General features: G+C 42.6%; 2 protein-coding genes across 3 annotated transcripts in view; one reads left to right on the top strand and one right to left on the bottom strand.

The window, feature by feature from the left end:
* Window positions 1-3,728: 3,728 nt before the first annotated feature.
* mlycd (malonyl-CoA decarboxylase) lies at window positions 3,729-15,356 on the bottom strand. Its single transcript, XM_039017431.1, has 5 exons — window positions 14,583-15,356; window positions 7,484-7,596; window positions 7,145-7,301; window positions 6,820-6,972; window positions 3,729-4,494 (listed from the first exon to the last, which is right to left on the bottom strand). Exons 1-5 carry the CDS (start codon window positions 15,132-15,134, stop codon window positions 3,952-3,954), a joined length of 1,518 nt encoding a protein of 505 aa, XP_038873359.1. The 5' UTR covers window positions 15,135-15,356; the 3' UTR covers window positions 3,729-3,951.
* zgc:173742 (DNA topoisomerase I, mitochondrial) overlaps window positions 14,582-15,887 on the top strand; it is a 34,910-nt gene continuing 33,604 nt past the window's right edge. The window contains exon 1 of one of the 2 annotated variants that reach the window (XM_039017429.1): window positions 14,582-14,638. The gene's annotated coding sequence lies outside the window, so the exon portion shown is untranslated. Of the gene's footprint in view, window positions 15,487-15,887 lie in introns of both variants that reach the window. The other variant, XM_039017430.1, reaches the window with a different exon arrangement.

Raw genomic sequence — 15,887 nt, 5'->3', positions numbered from 1 at the left:
TAGTAATTCTTTGAGAGGTACCTAGAATAAATCAGCTTTTCTACGGGATTCAAAAATGCTTCTAAGATGATCCCCTCTCGTGCAGTGCTCTATTCAAATTGAATTTATCAGCCTATAATGATGGCAATAATATGCCCATGCTCTCATTCACACATTGCATACACACACACACACATTATATATATATATATATACCCTTCACACTAAATGTACATTAACGCAACTGACAGGTTTATTCACACATCAAATCAATTCAAGCACATGTACATGCTCTGTAGCTCTTTTCTCTTGTCTGACAATGAAGGACATAAAGTGGAAATGTAATGTTGTGATATCTCTGTTGACTCAGTGCTCCAGTTCGTTGACAACTTTTCCAGTTCTTGAGTTCAATGTCATTCAAGAATAAACACCACAGAAATCCATCCATCTATGTTGTTGAATTGATAGAACAGTAAATATTTTCTTTGCTTGGTGGAAAGGTAGGGATATGTCATTGTTGTTTCCATTCAAAATCTCATCCATGGTTGTGAAGGGTGTGACAGCCTTGGACTTTGCACTGGAGCATCAGCAGGTGTCCACCCTCCCTGTCTGTCTCACGAGAGGAATGCTTTCTCAGGGGCATCCTATAAACAGTGTCCTTTTATGCTCTCTGATTTCCTTCCCGGATTTACAGTGAATACTATAAATATATCCATTTATTTTAACTTTATTTCTCACTTCATTAGTTTCTGGGACACTGTGTGGCTGGCTCGGAAATAAAGTTTGGCTCCTTTGAGAGATAAAATGTAATTTCACAGTCAACTTGCTGTGATATAGTCTTTCAAAACAATAGAGTGGGGGCAGATATGAGTCCCACTTGGTTCAGTACTTTGGTGTAGCAGTACATCAGATATGTGTCTCTAGGGGGGAGTGAGTGGTGGCAGGTAGCAAACATTTCCAAACACCCTCTGCAATGACTATGGTGTCAGCCATGGCGACTGAACACATTTTGGTATGAAACATGACTTAGCCTTTTGCAGAACATAACCACTTCTACATATACTGTAAATTAAATTCAAAATGTTAAATCTCTTGCGAGCACAGCTCATTAAAGAATAGCCTGACTGATCATCAGTAATTCAATCAAATCAATCAAATTGATTTATAAAGCCCTTTTTATATCAGCCGATGTCACAAAGTGCTGTACAGAAACCCAGCCTAAAACCCCAAACAGCAAGCAATGCAGATGTAGAAGCATTATTAATTAACTGATTAGTAGAGATTGTAGGGTGACAATCAGTGTTCGAGACAATATGGTACTGTATTGCTGTACATAATTCTATACAATGTGGGTGTCTATTCTCTTTTTTGCCTGCCCGGCTCTGCACGATCACACACACACACACACACACGCCTCTTTGCAGCTAAACAGATCAACCAAATGATCAAAACATGGTTTATTCCAGTAGCTCTGCAGCCTATTTGCTGTGCTACAGCATCACACACATTGTCAAGTAGAAACATGGCACGGCCTGATATAGTGGCTTGCGAAAGTATTCACCCCCTTGGCATTTTTCCTATTATGTTGCCTTACAACCTGGTATTAAAAATGATTTTGGGGGGGTTTGTATCATTTGATTTACACAACATGCCTACCACTTCGAAGATGCAAAATAGTTTTTTATTGTGAAACAAACAAGAAATAAGACAAAAGACCTGAAAACTTGAGCGTGCATAACTATTCACCCCCCAAAGTCAATACTTTGTAGAAACACCTTTTGCAGCAATTACATCTGCAAGTCTCTTGGGGTATGTCTCTATAAACTTGGCACATTTAGCCACTGGGATTTTTGCCCATTCTTCAAGGCAAAACTGCTCCAGCTCCTTGAAGTTGAATGGGTTCCACTGGTGTACAGCAATCTTGAAGTCATACCACAGATTCTCAATTGGATTGAGGTCTGTGCTTTAACTAGGCCATTCCAAGACATTTTAAATGTTAACCCTTTAACCACTCGAGTGTTACTTTAGCAGTATGCTTAGGGTCATTGTCCTGCTGGAAGGTGAACCTCCGTCCCAGTCTCAGATCTCTGAAAACTATAACAGGTTTCCCTCAATAATTTCCCTGTATTTAGCATCATCTATCATTCCTTCAATACTGACCAGTGTCCCAGTCCCTGTTGATGGAAAAACATCCCCACGGCATGATGCTGCCACCTCCATGCTTCGCTGTTGGGATGGTGTTCTCGGGGTGATGAGAGGTGTTGTGATTGCGCCAGACATAGCATTTTCCTTGATGGCCAAAAAGCTCAATTTTAGTCTCATTTGACCAGAGTACCTTCTTCCATATGTTTGGGGAGTCTCCCACATGCCTTTTGGCAAACACCAAACGTGTTTGCTTATTTTTTTTCTTTAAGCAATGGCTTTTTTTCTGGCCACTCTTCCGTAAAGCTCAGCTCTGTGGAGTGTACGGCTTAAAGTGGTCCTTTGGACAGATACTCCAATCTCCGCTGTGGAGCTTTGCAGCTCCTTCAGGGTTGTCTTTGATCTCTTTGTTGCCTCTCTGATTAATGCCCTCCTTGCCTGGTCCGTGAGTTTCGGTGTGCGGCCGTCTCTTGGCTGGTTTATTGTGATGCCATATTCTTTACATTTTTTGCTATGTTCAAAGTTTCTGATATATTTTTATAACCCAGCCCCGATCTGTACTGCTCCAAAACTTTGTCCCTGACCTGTTTGGAGAGCTCCTTGGTCTTCATGGTGCCGCTTGCTTGGTGTTGCCACTTGCTTAGTGGTGTTGCAGACTCTGGGGCCTTTCAGAACATGTGTATATATATTGAGATCATTTGACAGATCATGTGATACTTAGATTGCACACAGGTGGACTTTATTTAACTAATTATGTGACTTCTGAAGGTAATTGGTTGCACCAGATCTGACTTAGGAGCTTCATAGCAAAGGGGGTGAATACATATGCACGCACCACTTTTCCATTTTTTTATATATTTTTTTTTTTGAAAGCAGTTGTTTTTTTATTTCACTTCACCAATTTGGACTATTTTGTGTATGTTCATTACATGAAATCCAAATAACAATCCATTTAAATTACAAGTTGTAATACAACAAAATAGGAAAAAGGCCAAGGGGGATGAATAGTTTTGCAAGGCACTGTAAATGTCTCTCGCTTCATTAGCTGCAGTCTCTCACACCATAAAACACAGTCTATCAGAGATGATAACACCACACACAGGAAGGAAGGGAGAGGAAAATCCATGCGCTACATGGGCTAGATTGCAAATAGAAAATAACAAAATAAATGAATATCATTCCACAAATTGTCTCCATGTTTAAATTTTTTAAATTTTTAAATTTACATTTTTATAATTTTATCCCCTTTTCTCCCCAATTTTCGTGGTATCCAATCGCTAGTAATTACTATCTTGTCTCATCGCTACAACTCCCGTACGGGCTCGGGAGAGACGAAGGTCGAAAGCCATGCGTCCTCCGAAGCACAACCCAACCAAGCCGCACTGCTTCTTAACACAGCGCGCCTCCAACCCGGAAGCCAGCCGCACCAATGTGTCGGAGGAAACACCGTGCACCTGGCCCACTCGGTTAGCGCGCACTGCGCCCGGCCCGCCACAGGAGTCGCTGGAGCGCGATGAGACAAGGATATCCCTACCGGCCAAACCCTCCCTAACCCGGACGACGCTATGCCAATTGTGCGTCGCCCCACGGACCTCCCGGTCGCGGCCGGCTGCGACAGAGCCTGGGCGCGAACCCAGAGACTCTGGTGGCGCAGCTAGCACTGCGATGCAGTGCCCTAGACCACTGCGCCACCCGGGAGGCCGTCTCCATGTTTTTCAACGTGTTTTGTTTTGGCACATTAGATCAGAGCTGTAAAGTCAGCCAGTCCTGGACCTAGAGACATCTTTGATACCAAGTGTGTGTGTGGGTGTACATGTGTATCCATGAAGCTCAGAGTTTGCTGTTCTTCTGAAACTGTGAGACCAAGCCCAGCACCTGCTCTGTAACTGTGATGACTTTGTTGTGCATGTAGGCAGCGCTGTTGGACGGGGTCTCCTGCAGGAAGTATCTGTAGTTCACCATGATGCCACAGGAGTTGGCCACTCCCCGGGGGCTGGTGTCTGCATGCCAGTTCAGCCTCCACATGGTGGCACCGTTCTGCAGGTGGAAGTTGGCCACAGGGTTCAGGGTATAGCCGCGCCGCTTCTCTCCGTAGAGGTACCAGGCACAGAGGCGCATCAGGGCAGGCTCCAGGACGTGGACCAGGCGTTCAGAGCGGGTCCACTCGCCAGTGCTGATCAGCTTACGCAGGGCATCCAGGGCGTTGGTATCGGGGGCTGTGTTTGTGACATCTGCCACCTCCCTCCACTCACGTTCAGTTAGCAGCTCCATGCGGCCCTCCTTCCGGTGCTGGCTGAGCAGGCCCTGTAACCAGGAGGAGAAGCCCGGGATGGGAGACAGGCTGGAGAACTGGGACATGTGGGGGAACTCACTCTGCAAAAAGATAGACAGAGAGGATAGACTTTGTCTACACCAGTTAATGAATAATACCAATGAGGTATTACAGAGAGAAAAGTACATGAAAAATTAACATTAAGGAAAGGGTGAGATAGGTTGGATAATATATGTTCAATAATAAATTGTCATCCTGTCAAATTTAAATGTTCTGGACCTGTCCAAGGGAATGCACTTTCAAAACAAATGATAATGAACCCAGTATGTAATACCCCAGTGTCTCTCGGAGGAGCTGAACTCATTGAACTACCTATCAGATACAAACGGCTTTGTTTCCCACTGCAACACACAGCAACAGCACCAATCGACTCCATCTCCACATATCTGCCATTGGGATTGATAGAGATGGATGACCCCCTCATTCTCTTGCTCTACCCTGCCCTCCCTTTCTCTCTCACTTTTAATACCTTCCAAGCTCTTGACTCTGGTCCCTAGTGCCTCTCTGCCATCATCATACACTGCCTGCCTGCCGCCTAGGTTTCTCTCTCTCCCCCCTTTCTTTCACAAGTTCTCTTTCTTGCTCTCTCTCTCTCTTCTATTACCTGCCTTCTCTCCCCCTCTCATGTTGGATCTTTCTTGTCTAGGCTGATAAGGTACAGAGCTGTGTGGTGTGTTGATTCACAGGAGGCAGCAGAGGAGGCAAAGTGTGTCAGACAACCCCTGGAGGCAGATGTTGGAGTGAGCCTTTCCTTCTACCTCTCCCTCTTTCTCATTCATTCCTCTGTACTTCCATCACACGAGTCAGTAGATCTGAGGATAACCATGTCAAGAGGTCACTTTCTATTCATCAGTTCAATTTACTGTAAAGCCTTGGTCAGCAGGCTTAGAGCAGGCATGCAATCCACAGAGAAATAAGTAAGGCCAAATGATAGGGAGACAGAAAAGGCCCTAGAGAGTAATGCTGAAAGACAACGGGATCCTCCTCCCTACTTCCTCAACCACACTGTGACCTTCTCTTTCCCTCCCCATCATCCATCCATTGTAGTGGTCCCTCAGTGGCTGTAGAGGTGTTCTATTGCCCTTAATATGGAGCATAACACTGCAATGGCACTGCACACAGTCACAATGTCATCTTTCTTTGTTTTTTGTCCTACTGATATAAGGGGTTATCAGCATGACCTCGGGATAAAGCCAGAACTCATTGGTGACAAGAAAAGGCGTGGTAAAACAAAATTACATTTCTGCTTTAATTCAATATCTGCAGAGTTCAGATGGAATCGGGACTACAGATAAAAAATCCAAGCCCTACAAAACAATGTACATCCCTAGAACTTCATAGATCGGTTTACCAATGTCAAGAGCGCAGATTGAACAATGGAGAGGCTAGAATACTTAGGCCAGGACTAACGTTATTGAATGTAAACAAGGCTACTGTACAATTCAACAAGAAACACACTACATACTCTTATCCTACAAGTCTATACTCTGCCAGACTAACAACTACACTCACAGAAAAAAGCTATTCAAAAACAGAGTCCATATTTACTATAAATAAAGATTCCAATAAATAAAGGCTTTCATGATCATTTGCTTTGCATGTCATTATAGCGGGATATGACAGGATATGACCATTTCAACCTTTCAGACAAGCCTCCCAGCTATGTAAATCCATCAGGTTGAGAGGCTCTTATTTTTCCATTCAATGTTCCAATCATTTAATAAGAGCTATAGCAGGAGCACCTTGACATGGAGTGGTTTCCTCTCCTCTCAACATGATTAGGTCTGACAGCTGAAAAGTCAATATTCCTCTCTCTATCTTGGCTGAAATGTGGAGAAGAGCATTCAATCCTACCGCAATCCCCTCTTTACCCACAAGCACACACCTAACATGCAGGTGGAAATACAGGATTGTGCGAGTATTTAGTTTAATTTATCTTGTCTAGGTTAAAAAGAACATGTCTAGGTTATATTACAAGAAATGTGTATCTTATAATAATTACCACTCTTCCCACACTGAAATAGCCTCCAGCTTATGTTGAACTACTGTTGTGATTGACTGCCATCTGTTTCTTGGCCATGGCCAGAAGTGCTTGGGGTGTCGTGAGTGGTTGTGGTTATAATAACTTGGTGGAAGTCTGGAGAGAATGGAATCCATCAGGTGACACTGAAGCGAGTGACTAACAGTGTAAAAAACTCTGACCATGGAGATGGCTAATAAATCACGTATTATGACGCAGGGGAGCAGCTGATTGACTCAGGAGACGTTCCACAGTGTTCAGATGTGGGGGCCCATGAGAGGGGCAGTCCGACTTTGCCTGTCATTCTGCTCATAGAAACAGTGGTGTGATGTCATTCTCCACCCACCTGCAGCTCCCGCACCACTCTCTTGATAAGAACGTTCCCCAGCTCCACCCCCTGCAGGCCAGCCTGGGTGGAGGAGATGGAGTAGAACACTGCTGTATTGACCTTGTTCACATCCTCCTCCGGGTCCAGGGTAGCCAACTCTCTCACGATACTCTACGGGACAGGAGAAACAACATTGTTGGAGTCAGACATACAGTCTACTATCAAATTGTGGTCTCCAGTACTATAAAGAGGAATTAATCTACATAACAGCTAAACCAACGTCTCAATTTCTACATTCTCTCTCATAGTCAATAAACGAGGTATTCCATATAAAACCTCTCACCTGTATGTTATCAGAGATGTCCTCTGTGAGTGCCACATGCAGGACGACCAGTGGTTCCCCTGGCATGGCAGCGTGAGTGAAGGCATAGCAGCGACGGTACGGCCCCACCCTACGTTTTATATCGGTCCAGTTCCTCACAGGGTGGACAGCCTCGTACCTGCCAGGACATACACAGCCCAGCCAGACATGGGTTCACTGTAGAGCTGTGTGTGTGTGTGTGTGTGTGTGTGTGTGTGTGTGTGTGTGTGTGTGTGTGTGTGTGTGTGTGTGTGTGTGTGTGTGTGTGTGTGTGTGTGTGTGTGTGTGTGTGTGTGTGTGTGTACTACAGGGGCTTCTTACTGGCTGATCTTCTGCAGTATCTCGCAGGGTGACTGCCAGGTGATCCTCTCCAGACGCAGCAGACCCACAGAGAACCACTCCGACAGCAGACTCTTCAGAGTGCCATTCAGGTCCTGCAACATCAGAACCCAGAGGTAAAGCTCCTGTGTGCTCTGGCCAGCTACTCAATAATTAGTTAGTCATGAGAGAGACTAATCAGAACCAAATACAGGATGTAGCTGCTAGAGTGTGGCTGCCACAAACAAGCTATTTCTATTTACCTATTAACAAAAACATTTGCTTACTGATTAAAGTGATAATTTAAAGCATATTAGTGCCTCAGAGCCCCACACTCCCAGTCCCAGCACCTAATGCCATCCAAATGGGTTTAGCACACTGAAAACAAGCTGCCATAGTGCTTACAGGTGTTCTTTTTTTCTCAATCTGTAACTAGTGTCAGCTTAATAACACTGAGAACAGCTCAATCAGTTCACTTAAGTATAATTCATGACTGAATGTCATCACACTATCTAGTGACTGACAGCAGCATTAATAACATTCAGCCTAGCTTCCCTCACAGGTTGGTATCAAAGGCATGGCTGTCACACAATCCTGTAGTTCCATGATCACCTACAAGGCCTACTTTTTGTGGGTGTATGACCTCCTGGGCATTTGTTTGTTTTCATTATATCTGTTGGTAGTGATGATGGCACAGATGGATCTGGAGCCTACGGTACTGTATATGGGGAGACATAGGCCTCACACTTCAATAAACACATTGTCATATGAGCATGGTATAGTCCTCCTCCAAGGATCTGACTTCATTATAGCAGAGAAAGGCTCTCTCAACAAACAGACAGTACACACATACAAAGGGAAACACACAAATCCATACCATTATACCTGCATAAACTCACACTGAGTTAAGGCTAGACGTACTCTATTCTGTCCATCTACAGCAGCACCTGGCAAGTAAACAGCCAAACACTGTACCTGCCAATAATAATGTGCACTAACATAGCCCTCCAAAAAATAAACATTGATAACTGTCGGGCCTAAATACAGTTTATGCCTATCCCTTCCAAAGCAGCTGAAAGTGCTTGTGAATTCTACACTTAGCAAAAGCAAATTACAAAACTTAGAATTCTGCACCAAACATGAATTATACTGAAAAAAATATAAATGATTTTACTGAGTTACAGTTCATATATAAGGAAGTCAGTCAATTGAAATGAATTAACTTGGGTTCCCGAATGGCGCAGCAGTCTAAGGCTCTGCATCTCAGTGCAAGAGGAGTCCCTACAGTCCCTGGTTTGATTCCAGGCTGTATCACATCCGACCGTGATTGGGAGTCCCATAGGGCGGCGCACAGTTGGCCCAGCGTCGTCCGGGTTTGGCCGGACAAATAAGAATTTGTTCTTAACTGACTTGCCTAGTTTAAAAAATATATAATATTGGCCCTAACCTATGGATTTCACATGACTGGGCAGGGGAGCAGCCATGAGTGGGCCTGGGAGGGTATAGGCCTACCCACTGGGGAGCCAGGCCCAGCCAATCAAAATGAGTTTTTCCCCACAAAAGGGCTTTATTACAGACAGAAATACTTGTCAGCTGTCCAGGTGGCAGGTCTCAGACAGTCCCGCAGGTGAAGAAGCCGGATGTGGAGGTCCTGGGCTGGAGTGGTTACACATACAGTAGTCTGCGGTTGTGAGGCCGGTTGGACGTGCTGCCAAATTCTCTAAAATTATGTTGGAGGTGGCTTATGGTAGAGAAATGAACATTTAATTATCTGGCAACAGCGCTGGTGGCTATTGCTCCCAGCATGCTCCCTCAAAACTTGAGACATCTGTGGCATTGTGTTGTGTGACAAAACTGCACATTTTAGAGTGACCTTTTATTGTCCCCAACAGGTGCACCTGTTTAATGATCATGCTGCTTAATTAGCTTCTTGATATGCCACACCTGTCAGGTGGATGGATTATTTTGGCAAAGGAGAAGTGCTCGCAAATAGGGATGTAAACAAATTTCTGCACAAAATGTGAGAGAAAAAAGCTTTTTTTGCATTTGAACAATTTCTGGGATCTTTTATTTCAGCTCATGAAACATGAGACCAACACTTTACAGGTTGCATTTTTGTTCGTGTTTTTACAGACAGTATATTTTACATTAGTTATCTTGTATTCTGATTATTTTTGCAATTTTTTGTCCCATCCATATTTCCTTATCTAGCTGAATTTCACACTGGAAATACACTCAACTGAATTATTCCCCTGCTCTATGTTCGCTACATACTGTACCTCATTGCGGAGAAGAAACTAACATCCATGGGCGTGGCGTAGCTTTTGGCCGGAGTAAGGATTTGGGGTAGCCAGGCAACCACATAACCCCCAGGGCCAAAAACTTATCCAAAACAGCACATTTTAAAAGTGTGTCGATGTGTGTGTTTGTGTGTATTTGATGACTCACAAAAAAAAGCCAAACTTAGAATCTGATAACAGGAGCAAATAAATAATTCTGAGATTTATGATGAACCCTGAAAAAGCGTTAAGATATCATGCTATGTCGACACATACAACCGCAGCTGCCGCCTTGCCTCTGGGTTAAAGAAGCTCCCAATTCTTAGTCACACAAAAGAACAGCAAAACTCAGGGACAAATCTGTATTTCGTTGACCTTGCGGCAGTTGAAAAACCTTTGAAATGGAAGAGTTGCAATAGTCAGGTTTAGTGACATGGAAGTAGAAGGGAGAGCAAGAGAAGAGGCTGAGGAATCAAAGACCTTGAAATTAAACTGGCCCGAATGGCTGTGACAATAATGTGAGCCTTTGAAAAAAAGCTTGAGAGATTCTAATCCTTGAGAGAAAATTTCATTTTCTTTCATTGGCGATGAATTTGTGTTACAGTATATGCCGTTGAGGACATTGATTTGGAATTTGCACGGTTGTTACACAGTTGCTAGTATTGCATGCACAAAGAGAACCATAAGGAAACTGTGATGCATATGAAACAGGAACCAAAGCCAAAGTTATTCAGTTGTGTATTCAAAGTTTCCAGGGTGCAACAGGACAGCCTCCCAGCCCTTACTACACTATATGCCTTTTGCTCCAGTAGGCCTAGATGACATGTGACAGACTTAGGCTAAAATTGCCTCTGAGAAACCACAACCAATATACTTGTCAAATGTAAGGGACCACTAAACTGAAGTCATAGCAGAAGTATTTATATGAATCTCAGTTATTTTCCTAATCTCTCACCTCCCAGGTTATTCTGTGCACAGGTAAAGAAGAATGAAAATAGTGAGAGAAAATACAAAATTGATAGACCAACAGCAAGTCTAAGTCTACTTGGTAAATGCAGTCTTGGCAATTCAGAACTTTTATAAGGCCTATTTGATTCTGCTTGACTCGCTGTTTTAATTGCTATCATGTTTATGAATACCTCTTTCTTTCCTCCCACAGACACATTGTAGGTGAGAGGCTCTTATTTTACTCTCACCTATTACATTTTTAAACCCCAATTTTTCTTTCCCCAAAGTAAGGTAGTCAGCTGTTCTCGCCTACTGCATTGACAGTGCCACCTTTTTAAAGGAACTCCTGTGGGTGAAATACTGTATATCATATTTAGCATCATTCTCAAACACAGGTAGAGAGCTGATGCAGCAGAACATAAACGGATAAACAAATCCCTGTGTGAGCTAACTTATATGTAAAGAGGTCAAATAATAACTGCGGGAAGATGCTGGTAAAATGAGTCAAGCTGAGCAACCATTTCCGAATTGATGACCAATTAGATTTCAAGCAATTTTCCCATTCAGTGCAAATGTCCTTTCACCTCCATGTCCTACATCACCCAAGATGGAGAAAAGTAGGCCTTTGTCGGACAGACTGATGTGGGTACAAGTTGGTAACTTGCCTCAATAGGAGATTGGGGAGTTATGGGAGCAAAACAGGAAAAACATCTGATTCGATAGATATTTAAACAGCTGGCACAAACAGTTGTGGCCAAATATATTGGTATCCTTGCACTTTTCTTTAAAAAATCAAATTTTCTACTGAAATTGAAAAAATCTTTGTCTCCACACCATGTTATTGGATTTTCAACAATACAGAACCAATTTTATTTTTGAGATGTTTCCACAACTTGGAGTCCACCTAAATTCAATTGATTTGACATGATTTGGAAAGGCACACACCTGTCTATATAAGGTCCCTTAGTTGACTGTGCATGTCAGAGCAAAAACCACGCCATGAGCAACTTCTGCAGCATTGTTGGTCCCCAAGAACCCAGTGGTCTCCATCATTCTTAAATGGAAGAAGTTTGGAACCACCAAGACTCTTCCTAGAGCTGGCCGCCAGGCCAAACTGAGCAATCGGGGGAGAAGGGCCTTGGTCAGGGAGGTGACCAAGAACCCGATGGTCACTCTGAAAGAGCTCCAGAGTTCAACCATCTCTGCAACACTCCACCAATCAGGCCTTTATGGTAGAGTGGCCAGAAGCCACTCCTCAGTAAAAGGCACATGACAGCCAACATGGAGTTTGCCAAAAGGCACCTAAAGACTCTCAGACCATGAAAAACAAGATTCTCTAGTCTGATGAAACCAAGTTTTAAACTCTTTGGCCTGAATGCCAAGCGTCATGTCTGGAAGAAACCTGGCACCATCCCTACGGTGAAGCATGGTGGTGGCAGCATCATGCTGTGGAGATGATTTTCAGCGGCAGGGACTGGAAGACTAGTCAGGATCGAGGCAAAGATGAACGGAGCAAAGTACAGAGAGATCCTTGATGAAATCCTGCTCCAGAGCGCTCAGGACCTCAGACTGGTGCGAAGGTTCACCTTCCAACAGGACAACAACCTTAAGCACACAGCCAAGACAATGCAGGAGTAGCTTCTGAAGTCTCTGAAGTCTCTGAATGTCCTTGAGTGGCCCAGCCAGAGCCCGGACTTGAACCCATTCGAAAATCTCTGGAGAGACCTGAAAATAGCTGTGCAGCAACGCTCCCCCTCCAACCTGACATTGCTTGGGAGGATCTGCAGAGGAGAAGAATGGGAGAAACTCCCCAAATATAGGTGTGCCAAGCTTGTATCGTCATACCCAAGAAGACTCAAGGCAATCGCTGCCAAAGGTTTTTCAACAAAGTACTGAGTAAAGGGTCTGAATACTTATGTAAATGTGATATATATATATATATATATATATAAATCAGCAAAAATGTCTAAAAACCTGTTTTTGCTTTGTCATTATGGGGTATTGTGTGTAGATTGATGAGGGGGGAAAAAACAATTTAATAAATTTTAGAATAAGGCTGTAATGTAACAAAATGTGGAAAAAGTCAAGGGGTCTGAATCCTTCCCGGAGGCACTGTAAGGGATGTAAACAAATCTGTGCACAACATTTTAGAGAAATAAGTTTGTTGTATGTATAGAACATTTCTGGGATCTTTTATTTCAGCTCATGAGACATGGGACCAACACTTTACATGATGTGTTTATATATTTTTTTAAGCTTAAGATTCAGCTGCTGCCGATTTTTTTTCTTCTTGAGGGGATGGTCAGGGGGCCGGGACATAATAAAAAAAAATTGTAGACTGCAAATTGACCGCAAGAAGCCCAAACAGATACATAGGCCTAAGCATTTCAAACCTTGCTTACATTTGTATACGATCACTTTTACATGTTCATATCCAAATCATCCTAAAGTATCAAAACATTTATTATGTAACTCAATTATGTTACTTATAGATGATTTGGATATGAAGCATGAAAATGCTAATATAGGTAGCATTGACTTTCATTGGATTTGTGCAGCAAATTGTAAAAAGTTAGCATTTGAAACAGTGGCCAAGAATGGGTTGTGGTCATACATTGTCCATAGACTGCTTACAGGCTAAGGAAACTAAAATGTAATTTTGTAATTTGTTTGAACTATCCCTTTAACATGGAGGGGGGCAGCACTGTCTCATGGTCAGAACCTGGTAATATCAGGATGTAGGATGGGTAATAAACCTAACAACTTCAATGACTAACTTCTCTGAACGGGGGACAAAGCATCACCAAATTCCATGAGAGTCCATTACATAGGATGAAGAAACAATACTCTGAGCCGCAGCTCCATACTATTTGTCAGACATAGAGAACTGATACTGTATATTGGTTGTTGGGGTGGGATAGGACTGGGTCTGGGAGGGTCCGTGGGTAGCTTTTGACTATTTATTTTGATTCCTCATGTCTTACTCATTGGTAGAAAAATGTTTGGCACAAATCAGATGATGGGTGCTATATTTATTAAATATTATATGAATGCTATAAATTAAAATGGCTTAAATTCTCAGATCAAATTATATTTCAACTAAATAACGATGCAGGAATGCTAATCTTATCTGTTTCTAACTACAGAAACAATTTCAGAAAAATCTGAGATGGTAGGTGTCATGGCTTGCTGAAATGTCATGGAATGACCTTCGTGACACTTAAAAAATAAATAAAACAACCCCATACGATTTTGAAATGCTTGAATCAGTCACAGTTTCTTCACTAGGGCAAAAGTGATCAGAGATGAACTGCTCTAGCAGTCAGTTGAAATGGGACACCCATACCAATGTAGGTCAAAGGGGGCTTCCATGTCATACAGCGTTGTCAACACCTTTATTTAGTATAGTACATTAGGCCTGCAACTGATTTGCCTTTGACACACAAGTTTTAAATGTGCTGTACCTACAGTATACATTGGTTACATTGTATAAGGCACCTACATCTGTTTTGTTTCTTGGCATTAAATATAGAAACATGTAATCTATTAGCTTGTTTGTAAACAAATCACGTGTTTTATGTTATTTTCCATTGGAAAAACTTCAATTTTCAATAACACTTATCTGGTTATGGCAGTAGAACTGGCTCCATTTAGTGACCGTTAGTTTTTGAGCAGGTGCAGTCAGATAATTGTGTTAATATTTATTGTTTATCTATTTCCCGAAAACTCAGAAGAAATAAAAAGTCGATTCCAAGTACTGAAATTCATATACTGTTGTGTAGAATTCCTGCCTGCACCTGTCAATTATTTCCAAAACGCGCTACGTGAATTGACATTAGCAGGCCACCATAGAATATTGTAAACAGTGGCTTTACCCGAATGTGAGGACTGTCACTTCCTTTAGATGATATTATTTCAAGCAGATCGGCACGTAGGTCCACCAGGAACTTCACTCCCCCCTCAACTCTGCTTATGTGATTAAGCAACTGTTTATAGCGCGGAGTCAGACTGTATCGTAACCTGTCCTCTACTTGCAATATTGTAGCCAAGTCCCTTAACTGAGTGTCGAGCAGCTTGCCTGCTAGCTCTGAAACTCCTTTGTGGTCCACACCAAAATCGTGTGATAGCGTTGCTAGAAATTGTGACTTCTCTTCCTTTTCAAGGCTTCTGTAGAAATGCATAAATTCCAAACTGTTCGATTCAGGTGGAGGCGGGGACTTCTCTCTCGTCTCGTATGTAGGTAACGGTACCACAACCCTCGTCAGTATGTCCTCCATGGATCTGACAGTACCAGGTGCCGATGTAGACCGACAACGTACGCTTCGAAAGTCCAAGGCCTGGGGCCTTAAAGCCGTTACTAAAACACTTCGATGTCGCCAGCAACTCACACCACTGCGCAATGTAGAAATGATGGGCTGGGGTATCATCGCAATCTGTAAATTCTCTCTTTCCAGTTGTAAATAATACCAGTACCACCCGGTGCACAACCTGATCCTTTACGGTATCTTATTAAAGAGACAGTACAACAACTATCACAGAGAGCCTGAAGGAAATAACGCCAGTGTTTTTTGTTTTTGTCCCCAAACTGTTTTGCCAATGTCACTCTCTCCACCTCAAAATACCTGGTTTAGTTTTGGAATCTACTTTTTATTCCACGTGGTCGACCTTTGCCTCTTGTGTGTATGGGAGAGCAATTATGTAACAAAAAGAGAAAGCTTGGATTGGAAATGAGTGAATAGGTAGTGAAACGAAAATTCCACTCAGCCAACCAAAAACTAGGTATATGACCCTAAAATACTACTTTATTAAATACATATTTAATTCCTCCATTAAAATAATCACTGAGCTTCAATAGCAACTTTGTTTGCTGATATGATGATAGCTGCATTATTGAGGAAAGTGTTTACTTGCTATAACTGTGATATGTGGTTGTTTTGTGTAAAATTCTTGCTTACGCCAATCCAGTCGTCAGATCAGTTATAACCTACTTCAAGGGAGAGGAAGCTAGGACTCGGGAATAATGCGTAAGATTATTAGAATAGGGCCCTGTCAGAAAGCAAATAGAAGTGCATATTTAAAATAGATACAATTATACCGTATTATTAATGTAACATATTTATTGCTGTGCTATGAGCGTCCTTGTTTACTTTATTATGTACTTTCATTCCTCATTATATTCC

This window comes from Salvelinus namaycush, chromosome 21 (genome assembly GCF_016432855.1).
Source record: "Salvelinus namaycush isolate Seneca chromosome 21, SaNama_1.0, whole genome shotgun sequence".
Lineage (NCBI taxonomy): Eukaryota > Metazoa > Chordata > Actinopteri > Salmoniformes > Salmonidae > Salvelinus > Salvelinus namaycush.
This window is presented reverse-complemented; position numbering and strand designations above follow the sequence as displayed.